This window comes from Tympanuchus pallidicinctus, unplaced genomic scaffold (genome assembly GCF_026119805.1).
Source record: "Tympanuchus pallidicinctus isolate F22 unplaced genomic scaffold, pur_lepc_1.0 scaffold3, whole genome shotgun sequence".
Classification (NCBI taxonomy): Eukaryota; Metazoa; Chordata; class Aves; order Galliformes; family Phasianidae; genus Tympanuchus; species Tympanuchus pallidicinctus.
In genome coordinates this window covers 33,568,732-33,581,412 of record NW_026294747.1, presented here as the reverse complement: position 1 = coordinate 33,581,412, position 12,681 = coordinate 33,568,732, and the positions used below count along the sequence as shown (strand labels likewise).

General features: G+C 37.1%; 1 protein-coding gene across 10 annotated transcripts in view; it reads left to right on the top strand.

Annotated features, from left to right (window-relative positions):
* Positions 1-12,681, top strand: part of HECTD1 (HECT domain E3 ubiquitin protein ligase 1) — a 55,824-nt gene that overhangs the window by 4,480 nt on the left and 38,663 nt on the right. For all 10 annotated transcript variants that reach the window (XM_052694681.1, XM_052694688.1, XM_052694685.1 and 7 more), the window contains 2 exons: positions 10,864-11,098; positions 11,961-12,188. In XM_052694681.1, coding sequence (XP_052550641.1) covers positions 10,864-11,098; positions 11,961-12,188 — 463 coding nt within the window. The remainder of the gene's footprint in view (positions 1-10,863; positions 11,099-11,960; positions 12,189-12,681) is intronic.

Here is a 12,681-nt window from a genome sequence, read left to right as displayed (position 1 = left end):
GGAAGAGCTACTGCCCCCATTTATCATCACCTGCTGCTGCTCATTACGTGCACTAAGGAAGGTGGACAGTTTTCTGCTCTTACAGTGCATAAAAGCAGAGTATGCAGGTGGCTGATAACCGCTAAAGGTGGAACAGTGTGACTGCAAATGTGGGAGAAGTAGAGAGAAGTATACACTCTTCAGTGGAGAGCTTTTCATTAGGCTGTATCACAGCCTACATTTCAAGGTTACTTTCTTTATTTTGAGGCTCCTTGTAAGAAATTGAAAAGTATTTTTAAAATCTTTTCCAAATGGGTTCAAGAAGTCAACGTTGTCACATCCTGAAAGAGAGTAATGAAGATAATATCAAGGATTATTTTAAAGTTGCTATTCAGTAATGCTTTTAAAGAAGTAAAAGGGACTATCTGACAGCGCTATTGCCAAACACATTTATCAGTAACTAGTTTTCAAAATGGTTTCAACGTATGCATGATTTAGAATGTGGTATTCTAGATTACCAGATTCTGGTAATAAAAAAAGGCAATCTCTAGACATTACTGTTTTCTGTTCTGTTAAACCAGGAGAGCGTTCCCAAACTTTTGTATGCCGTGCAGATGTTGTTTCAAGATCTTTAAACTGTTTATTGCTGTTCATGACACTGACTAACAGACTTCTAAGGAAATATTTCATCTGTTGAATTCAACAGTCAAAAGGTGGAATTTAGAAATGGTTAATTTATTGGAGAATAAAGTAAAAAGTTATTTCAGGCATCAGAGAGATTAGTGACTTCAATTATTTAGCACCAGGCCTCTTTGACACATGAAATTATTTGCTTTTACAACATAAGAAAAAGTTCATACTTCTACTGAAGTATATCTGGTGATTAAAAGCTGCATATGGTAAGGACTGACAGAGTGAAACAGGCACGTGAAAAATATCGACATGAACGCTGTGCCTTTTCCTTGAAAGCACAACATTGTTTCCAGATAAATTTCTGCAGTCTTTTATGAGCCATTGTATACAGTTATCATTTAGCAGGAATAATCATAAACTGAAATAACTACAATAAATTTTAAAGAAAAAAATGATGGGTTCATAACATTATACTGCAGTATTGAAGAGAAGTAACAGAGCTGCTTTGCAAACGCTCTCAATGAAATGAGATGTATTTGATGTATTCTAAAATTAATAATTTGTGTGCAAAAATGGGGGATATTGAAACTAATCTTTCAGACCAGATCACAAAAATGAAAGTGGTCATAACTGCCTGATGCGGTATTTTGTGCAGTGCTGTGGCAGTATCACAACATGTGGGGTGTGCATCCTGTGTCAGATAATAGTACCAAATAATTGCTGTTTCGTTAGTTTTCCCTGGATTTATAAATTGCATCTAATTAAATTGCTTTTAGCATTACTCATGTGTTAGCGTTAAAATCAATTGGTGGCATATTCATCTTCTGGTGATAATGAATCACAGCCCCTATTAGTCATTTTGCATCAAGTATGTTTAACATTTCCACAGCAGCAGCAGCCAGTAGTGTGAGATGTGGAAACCCAATGAGTGACTAGAAGTGGTTTTGCAAAGTCATTGAATGTGGGAATAGCAAAACTCATTGTGATTAAATGTTAGTCCCAAATGGTGGTTAAACAGTGTTGTATTGCATCAACAGGATGACCTGCAGAGACTATTAGTTACAGTCTCCCATTATTACTATAGGCCTTCTCCAAATAACATGTGGCAACTTTTCTTCTTCCCCTTTTGTTTCACTTTATTTTGGTGAAATAAAACGGAAATTCCTCAGACATAGGTTTTGTGATGCTGCTTTCTTTATCTGTAAGAGTAAGTACCTAGTGAGAAAGATGCTATTTTCTTAAATTCTAAAAAAAGAAAACTTATAAAACAAGGCAGTAGTGTAACAATCAGTAAAGTCTGTGTGAAAGCTTTCCTATTGTGTGAACAGATACATAGGCCAATTAATGCATATGTGCAGGTGTGCAGAGGAGCGTTGAGTGTGGAAAGAGAAGATGTCTTCAATTTTGGCTCCACCCTGAGTCACATCTGATTTGGTCAACAGGAGGTATCAGGAGTTATTAACTTATTTCACAGATATAAAAAAAAAAATTGCAGAAAGGATTGGAATTTGGAGTTCTAACATGTAAAACAGAAATCCTTTCAGGTTTTGGGTGGTTTTTTGTGTTTTTTTCTTTTTTTTTTTTTTTTTTAAGATGAATATGTTAGTTTTAATTTACATTATATGTTGTTTCAAGATCTTTAAACTGTTTATTGCTGTCCATGACACTGACTAACAGACTTCTAAGGAAATATTTCATCTGTTGAATTCAACAATCGAAAGGTGGAATACATTATACCTTGTTCTTTCATGAAGTATTTATTCACTAGAGACAAGGTGCATTTCCGCCACGGATTTGTTAATGTGTAGTAACAAGTGTAAGATAAACGTCTTGTGGAAAAAGTCTCCTTTGGTATGACCTAGTGAGACTGTGGAGAAGTTCAGCTCCACATCAGCCTGATGGCTTATGAGTACAGACTCCTTTGTTTGTCTTGAACTTGCTTTAGGCTGCTTAACTTGTAACAACAAAAAATTTGCTTGGTGTTGCATAGTGGAGAGAAAATAACAAAATGGGAGAGCAGCTCAGTACTGTGTGTGCTATTTTTGTTCAGTAAACAATTGTATAACCCCAGTAAGTCAAAATTAGATACAGACAGAAAAGCAATTTTTCTTGTAGGGAAAGGGATAAGAATTTGAAATGCTATTTTTAAAGTTTGTTTTGGCTTTAGAAGTATCTTTGTAATTTAGACAATGGTAAAGAGCTCTTTCGCAGGCCTAACAGTCATGATAAAACTGACAGGCTGAGAGGGCAGCTCTACCCATATGGAGTTTGAAAAGTCATTCATGATGTATGTCCCTTACAGGTTTGCCAGATGTTTTTGGTGGTTGTTTATTTGTTTAGAGTTATGTCACTCCTGTATATGGTTTGGTTTGGGGGGGGGGGGGGTGTCTTTTTTTTTTTTTTTTTTTTTTTTTTTGGAGTGCAACCATAAGTAAATGGGGATAAGTATTGCTGTCAACTATAGGCTGCCATTTTTTGTTGTTTTAAACCATGCCAAGCAAATGGTCTTAGTGAATTATTGGTTTGGGCTGATGCAGCTATCTTGCTCAATAAATGAAATATTGTAAGCTTTACCGTGGCAACAATCATGGGATTCCCATTAACTTGTTGCCTTCTAACAAAGGCAGAGGATGTAGCAGCAGTGAAATGCCAATGCTGCAATTCCTCATTGTGTGGATAGACTTCAGTGTAGTGGGATCTTCAGCATTCACAGATATCCTTTCTGGGATGGGAAGTACAGAGATAGTAGGGGTGTGTGTTGTATTTTTCAGGGAGCTGTCATGTTACAGCACAATGTTTAGAGTTATTTCTGACTTTTAAGGCTGTTTTTTTTTTTGGTGCTTGGTTTGAATTTTTCTTGTTTATTTTTGCAGTGGTAAGGAGTTTTAACACACTGACCTCTTTCTGGTTGCTCTTTGTAAAATGGGAATTATGGTCTTGTTGTCACGGGTGCTACGGAGATTAACTAGCCTTGTCTTGTCATTTTGAGAACCTTCATGGTAACAAATGCCAGACAGGAATTCTAGGTCAGCTAAATACAACATCCTCTGTAATGTTGTACATCCCTTTATTTCTCTTGGATACCCCTGAATTGAGCATCCTGTTTGACAGAATCACTTCATAGAGGTAACACTCCCAAAAGGGCTGGCTGTTGTGGTCTGCCTGGGCGGTTGGTGCCCCTTTTCCTTGTGGACTGCAAGTCAGTCACATTGTCACTGTGAACATACTTGCATATATGAGGATATAGTCAGCTACTGATCTCATTCCTCCTCTCCAGCTCTTCAGTCTAGAAGCATTTTCCAACCCTGGCTTCATCCGTGCTGTTTACAGTAGTACGCTTTTCTTACTGCTACCAGAATTTAGTCAGGTGTTTATAAAACATTGTACATGAAGCACCATCTTAGGTATTTCTCTTCAGAGTTGCTTTCCAGGATGTGATTCCTCACTTTTTAGGTATGACTTGATATATTACCTAGACTAAGATCAGAAAATAAGTCATTTATGTGTTTTTTTTTTTAAAGTGTATTTTGTTTAAATGATCCTGTGCCTCTGAGTAGTCCAGACAGTGTGTGCAGACGATGTGCTGTTAGGACTGAGCACAAGTGCTGGCAGGCAGCTGAGCTTGGTTTTCTGCCATAAGTCACATGTCTGGGACCAGGAGTCTGAAGCCAAAGGCTTTGTCAGGTGGTAAGGACTCTGTGTCAACTGAATACAGCAGTCACTTGAATTGGCTAACGCACCGTAATGCTGGAAGCAGCAGTATTAACTGTTGGATTGGAGGAGTGAAGTGGCGTGGTTTCTTGTTTAAACTCAACAGTAGTCTTTAAACTACCAGTGTTGTTGCTGTTCTAGGCAAAGCTTTTGGATGTGCTTAAAATATGAAAAGTAGTTACAGAAATTAATTTACAGCGACTGTTTTTTACTTCCTGTGTATCTTTGTAGTCTGGCAAGCTGCAAAAGAGCTGAGTCACTTCATTTGTGTTTAAAGGCTTATAGCAGGAGCTTCCTGCTGTGGTTGTATGAGAATTGTGCATTCTTATGGATGCTCCTGTTTGTGAAGGACAGGGGAGAGACTGAGGCATAAGTGTTGGTGTATGGAGTTGTGCTGATACAGTGCTGTATGTTTTCCTAGCCTTTCCTGACATCTTGTCAATATGATTGCATTGATAATGTTTAGTTCTGAATTTTAAAGCTACATATTAACCTATGTTAGGCATTATTTTCTCGTTTGAAAGAATAAAAACTGTTACAAAAGGTGTTTTTTTTTTCTATACTAAAGGAAACACTGACTGCTTTTTGTTTGTTCCATTGCAGACAGACAGTCTGAACAGAGTTAGTTTTTCAACTTTGAAGATGCACCAGCAACTTATTTGCTGTAGTAATTTCTTTTTTTCAGTTATATGTCAATTCTTTTAGTTCACACACAGGCATACACACACAGAGTTCAAATGCAACATTAGGAAATACTGCTTTTCTGAAAGAGTGGTCATGTGTTGGAATGGGCTGCCCAGGAAGGTGGTGGAGTCACCGACTCTGGAGACATTCAAGAAATGTTTAGATGTCGTGTTGAGGGATGTGGTTTAGTGAGAGCTGTTGGTGATTGGTGGACAATTGGACTGGATGATCTTGTAGGTCTTTTGTCAACCTTGGTGATTCAATGGTTCTGTACAGCCTATATAAAAGCAACAAGTGGCCACTGTGATACAGATACTCCTGAATGCCTTGCTTTGCTACCTATCAGAGGACACTTCTGTTCTGAGTGTGATCTTAGATGGAACAGCACTAGGTTCTACGTAATTGAATGGTCTAATCTTCAGTAGCAGATATTTAACAGGTCTCTTTCTTCTATACTAGCCTGCCTAAGGAAGCCAGGATCCTTAAGGAAGTAAGGATTTATCTTAGACTTAAAGCTTAGCATATATGGCTTGTCTGACTCCCTGTTTGGTTCCTGCTGGGGTCAAGTGTATTCTCTTACCCAATTCTGCATTAAACAAACAAACAAACAAAAAAGCCTACAATGCTGATCATTAGAAAATTCTCCTCTAAGGACCTGGTTGATAGAATTACTTCCAGATGGGCAGTGCTCTTTGTTGTGCTGCATTTGCTTACAGTTCAGTAACACTGTGTCTGTCTGAACTCAAGATCTGATTGAGGCAAAGCTGAGAAACTGCTCACAGAACCTGTTAGGACATTTTGATGCATAGAGACCATCCGCTAGGTCTCAGGTGTCAAGTGCCAATAACCAGAAATTCACAGAGCTGCAGAATGGAAGGGCACTCTTCATTTGTATGGATGTGACAGGGTTGCATCCCTTTTATTTCCCTACTTGCTGCTGCTCTCTTTTCCCCCTTCCAGTCCTTTCTCTTGGACCACTCACATAGACACATTCTCATCCCTTAGGCATGTAGGGCAGATTCTTGTAGTTGCAACCATTAGAAACCCACATAATATTTTAATGCAGATTTTGGGATTAGAGGGAGATCACTATAAAGCTCACCGAAGTGCTTAAATTTGTAACACTTATCCACACCGTGCCTACAGTGAAATGACTGAAGTTGTTCAAAATGTGACAGCTGTGTAATGTTATGCTGTAATTATTTTACCCACATGTTTGAGATTATTGTAGCTCAAACAACTAAGGATGTGTTCCCTGTTGTGCTGTTTCGGACAAACAACACTTAGATTCTGTGTCAGTGGCAGGATAGCAGAAACTTCAGGAGCTGCTAAGGCCTGAGTGAACTTCAGCAGACAATAAAGAATCTGAACTCTCTGTATAGGAAGTGCATGAGTCCAGTGTGAGAAAACGTTCTTTGTCCAGTGGAACACCTGTGTGTTTTTCCCCAGAAAATAAACACAGCACTATTTTTACTGTAGAATATTGAAATCTGCTTCTCCCCCACCCCCCAATATGAGAATGTTTTACAAGATAGTCGCTCTGTTTAAAACTCTGCGGTACTCTGCAGTAGTGGTCTATCAAGCAACAAACATTCTCACTGTGTTGAACTGCTGCTCTTGATTCTACATTATCTTCCAAACTTAGGCAAAATATTTTGGTAGTAGATGTATCTTCATTACAGAACCAAGTTCAAAGCAGGCTTTGTTCTTTTTCAGCCTTCAGTAAGACTAGTAGTACTTGGCGTGTACATTGTATGTCCTCTGCTTGTTCTAAATATTATTACTCTGAGTAAAGCAAAGCAGGACATCTTCCTTACCCTGTTTTTGCATGCATGTGCAGAGTGGCAATTTAGGTAGCAACTGTGGGCCTAATGAGAGCAGAGCAGTTTGTTCTTTAGATTTCTCTTGGAGAAGCTGGAATAAAAAAAAACTTCTGTAGAGGCTTACTCTTGAAAGCAGAAGATGCTGGTGATGGCACTGCATGGGTAGTAATGTACTTTAAAAATATGTGAGGAATTAAAATATGGAAATCCAGTGCAAAGATGTAATACATTAAACAAATCACAGTTCTAAAAATTGCTGAGATATTGAGATAAGATTGAGTAATGTGGGGTGATGAGTTTGCATGCTCATCTGTATCTGTCCTTTTGTTCAAGTAGATGCTAGGTTTTCAAGGATGGGTGGAGTCTGTTCACTTTGTTCTTTGCTCAGTGCAGTGAAATACTGATCTGCTATGAGAGCCCTCGTGCTAGAACATGACAAATATTATTAACTTGCATGTCACAGGCAGTAGATTAGGAGGAGGTGCTAAGCAGACTGTTAGGAACTTTTCAAGATAGGTGCACATAGTGTAGTAAGGAGAAAGGCTCTGAGTGAGCCATGAGTGAGACTCAATCTAACATGTCTAATGTCGCAAGACTGTAGGAAGAAGGCAACATCTAAAACTTACAGAGGATGTGTACATGTGTTTTCATTCCCGCTGGCTTGCTTATATGATGTCAGTGAAAGTCGGTCAATGATATTTGTCCTCAAGAAGCTCACACTAGTTTGCTTGATTTAGATTAGCATAGAAAAATCTTAATCGCAATCCGCACCATCAAACTATTGTTTAAATTAAAAGAAATAATTTATATTTTGATAATCTTGGGGTATTATGACCCAAAGAATGAAAGACTACTTCAAGTGGTTTGGACAAAGCTTCTTGAAGGCGTATTTCAGAAATGCATTTAAATATAACTTGATAATTATTTTTCCGTAGAATTACAAGAAGTCAGTAGCTGACTTGAGAAGCTGTTACATGTGAGTAGTGAAGAACCTTGTAGCTTCTGTTTTCCTTCCACCTGTAGCATTGTAGGTTACAAGTGTTAAAGGCCTGTGCTGCAAGAAACAAAATGTAGCGATGTCTTAGTCTGGACCAATGTTAAAGAGTAGTGAATGGATATCCTAGAGATTCTATCTATGAAAATTGTATCTCAGGTGTTGTGGATTGCATTGGTCAAATCTTTTTCTGTTTTATATGAGAATGCAGATGATGACTTCAGTTTATTTTGAAAGTTGTTTTCAGTGATGCTGTCATCTTTTGGACTTGAAAAACTTGATATGTTGCCAGCTATGACCTCATTTAAAAAATATAGAGTAGTTGCATATTACAGATTCTTAAGGCAGTGTTTAGAAAACAGTAATAAAACTACTCATGGTAGTCTTAATGGCCAAAGTGTTAGTCCCAGGGCCAGTGAAGCATGATTCTGTCTGTTTGACCCATCTCAAAAATACTCCAGACTTCTGCACATGTTTTATTCTCTGATGTAACTTTAGGGATAATGACTTCACTTGCTTTACTATATTGTGTAGAACTTGAGCCATATTGTTTGAGTTGAGAGAAACATGAGGGGAGAGAACATGACACAACTCTACATTTCCTGTGCTAAGGAAGTGAGAAGAAATGTGCATTTGTTGTCTTGGAGTCTTAAAATGTCTGGTTTGATTTTTGCTATGTTCCCAGCAACAACATCTGAGTAAAATGAAATTTGTACTTCTGCTAGTTTTAAATTCATATGAGCTGTAATAGAAGCTTTTTTTTTTTTTTTCCTTTACATACATCTTATATGACTGATACTTCATGAGCCATCCTGGTTTTCAGTGTTTTTTTCTTTTTAACAGATTTCTCATTGCACATAAAGTAGATGATTTGATAGATTTGTTTACATTTGATTCAGAGCATTGCATTGGAATGGAACTGTTAAAAGAAACGCTAAGTACACAGAGTTCAGAGGCTGAAGTAGCTTGCAGGAATTTTCTGTGAAAGCTCTTGTTTAAAATTAGATTGGTTGCTATTTTCAGAAGGGATAATTTTTTTTGGAACATAAAGTTCATAGCATTACTGCTGCTTTTACAGGAATTTAATGTGCTTTATTGTCGTCTTCAAATTTTATCTTAAGACAGTAAGCTTTTTATCTTTCCAGAACCAAGTAATTTCCACAGGTTAAGTATACGACAAAGCTTCTGTTTCTTTCTGATTCCCTATGACGCAACATAGTACCCTTTTTGGAAGACTGGAAAGCATTCCTTTAGATCAGAAGACAGATGCTCTAGCAGTGAGAGGAGGGTGGTGGTGTTTGCCTTCTGACTGGAAAAGCATGACTCCTGACTACCTAGCTACCTAGCTAGATATTTTGGCAAAAAGTAATTAAAAACAAACAAACCAAGAAATGAAGTTTTTATCAGTAATCCATGTTTTTACAAGAAAAACATCACTGCCATTTATGTACTGACAAATAATTCAGTATAAATGATAGGCACTTGGTGACTTAGTGTTTTTTCTGTGTCATCTGTGTTCTCCCAGACAACTGTTTTAAGGACAGAAGTGGAGTTTTTTCAAGCTTTTCAGTTCCCATTTTCAGAAAATCCAAGTTGACATTTGTGCAGTGTTTTTTTATAAACTTGATTGAATCATAAATCTTCAAGCAATACATGGGTAGAGTGTGATAGGACAAGTAGGAATAGTTTTAAAATAAAAGAGGGGAGACTTAGGTTAGATATTTGGTGGTGAAGCACTGGAACGTGTTGCCCAGGGAAGGTGTGGATGCCCCATCCCCGGAGGCATTCAAGGCCAGGTTAGGTGGGGCCATGAGCAACCTAATATATGGGTTCCAAGCCTGTCCACAGCATGACATTGGAAGTGACTGGGCTTTAAGTTCCTTTCCAACCCTAACAGTTCTGTGTTACCTTATGTTAATGTATCCAACACATAAACCATGTTATTCTAAGTGTTAAATGTGACATTTATGTCTGTCAAGGCTTCACTTATTCACATCACTAAGGATCACCAGGTTTTGGATTTGTTGCACATTATTATTTAGTCACTTCATATAGCATGGTTGGATCTTTAAGGAAACAATCAGCATTTTGCTCTCCCAGAATTTGATGCCCTTGTGTTTGAATCACTCACTGTACATACCAAGTGGTGTATTGAGTGACTGCTGGGTTAGTGTACAGAATGATTAGCCAGTGAGTACTTCACCTGTTTACCAGACCAAATACATGCTGTTGTTATTGCTCTGTCTGGGTTTAGACAAGTTTTAGGACTGCTTTTCCAGACCAATATATTAAAAAAAAAAAAAAAAAAAAAAAAGTTGCAGTACTTGTTCTTTTCTTACATCTAAGAATGAGGTATCCAGTTATTGCGGCTAATATCACAGTATGTGGCCCCTTCAATTGATTCCCCATCGTCACCTTTGAAGTATTTTATTTCTGTAGTTGAACAATTATTATATGAGGTCATTTAATGCTAAGTGGTTATATGATGTTGGAAAAGAATTTGCCTTAAGTATAGCTCAAATGAGGGTTGGGGGAGAAGAGGGAGAAGGTAAGAAAGGATAAAAAACAAGTGGGTATGTTAAGAACGTGAAGAAAGGCCAGACAAAGCATCAAATTATATAGTGTACCTGAGATCTGTAGCTCTTATTATTGCATGTAATATTTCATGATTAATTGGTTATCTCATTATAAACCCTGAAGCTCTGTTGAGGAAAAAATAAATTGATTGGTGAAGCAAGATTAAATTCAAAAACAACTTTCTAAGATGATATATTTTTCCTAACATATGCAGAATTTCAAGAATATTTGTATTCTTCTGGGTTTCCCCTCTATTGTGGCATCTTTTTAGGTTGCTGATTTGAATTTTGGGGTGTATGTGAGATACCTGCATTTTATCTGAATGTTTTCGACCGACTGTAAACTAATCTAGAATCTCGTGATAGCATGAAAAGCATCAGTTATTTAATGTAGAGATCTATGAAATCTCTTAATGTGCAGGATCTTGTACAGCGTACTAATTAATCTTTTTTTCTTCTTCAGATGTCCTCCTCGAACTTTTTTACCAGCACTGTGCAAAATTTTTCTTGATGAAAGTGCACCAGACAATGTATTAGAAGTAACAGCTCGTGCCATCACCTATTATCTGGATGTATCAGCAGAATGCACCCGTAGGATTGTTGGAGTTGATGGAGCTATCAAGGCACTTTGTAATCGTTTAGTAGTTGTTGAGCTTAACAACAGAACCAGCAGAGATTTGGCTGAGCAGTGTGTGAAGGTATGTTTTCTTGTAGAAAAGGTAGAATTTTGTCTAAGAGTGATCTGGAAAACTTGCTGTTCCAGAACAGTTTGCTTGTATTCAAATTCTGTATATCATCAAAAAGAAAAAAATGAAGCAAAGACATGCGTAGTATGTTAAAGTTTACGTGCCAGCTGTGCTTCTCAGCTTTATTGTCAGTCTGAAAAAGGAATATATCAATCTACACAAAAAAAAAAACCCAAAAATTCTAGAATAAAGTTTTCCTGTTTGTCTAAATTGATAAGCATGCTGAGGGCTAATTTTATAATTCACCTACTGTTAAAAGAAATTAAATTGTTTGTTGTCTCTTCCATAGTATGGGGCATAGCTCCAGAGCAGCCTTGTGAAGTTTTCAGAAGAATTTACAAGACCCTCAAAATCTTTTCCATACAGTGTAACTTGTTATGCGACAGCACATAGGCCGTAATAATCAAGGACTAAAACTAAGACTTTACACATGCATTTCCTATTTATGTTATTCCAGGTTACTTGAAAGAGTGTCACTGAAGTAACAGGATTTATGGAAGTTTCAGAGCTTTCAGTTGTGTGTTACCTGAAACTTAATAATCTCTCAGAAAAAGATGATCTTATTTAGCCTTCCTTATGAACACTTCTTAAAGAAAAAACAAAAAAACAGCAACAATAAAACTACTGTAGGGGGGATTTTCTTGTATTTGGTCCTGTATCCTAAAGTAAAACTGTTGGTGTGCTGGAGGTTTTGACTCCTTATGGGTTTTGAAGAGAAGGTTTTGCTATGTTTTTGCCTACTTAAGTTCTGTAGGTGTATATACACAGCTAACTGCATTTTTATCTACTGTATTTATATTTCATTTCATTTTAGGTGTTGGAATTAATCTGTACCCGTGAGTCAGGAGCTGTATTTGAAGCTGGAGGATTGAACTGTGTCCTGACATTTATTCGTGACAGCGGACATCTTGTTCATAAAGATACTTTACATTCTGCTATGGCTGTAGTATCCAGGCTGTGTGGCAAAATGGAACCTCAGGATTCTTCATTAGAGATCTGTGTGGAATCACTGTCTAGTTTATTAAAACATGAAGACCATCAGGTAATGTAACTCTTGGCTCAATAAATTGTGAATTTAACATTCATTGTGTTTAATAAATGAATGGCTTTGTATTTTTATATAGTCTTCATAACGAGGTGTTTACATAGTAGTGGTTATATTTGGATATTGTGGTAGTTTTTTTTACAGTTGTGATGACAAGAGAATATAAATACTGCTTAGTGTTTAACTGCAAGTGCTATTGTGTGAATATGATCTTATCCTGCCTCTGACAATTTATTTAGAAATGTCCTGGTGACTTTTTCTTGGAAATAGCATCTGAAGTAGTTGATCTATATCTGTGCTTCAGTCAGTATTATACTGAGTATAAATAAAACGTGAAAGTTTAGTTCATTTTTCTGTTGCCAGACTAAGGGAAACAACAAGAACATCCACAGTACATGTTAAAATATAGTACTGGAAGCCACTTAAACGGTACTACTAAAGACCTAACATCACTTTTTTACAACACTTTTGTAAACTTGATGTAATGTAA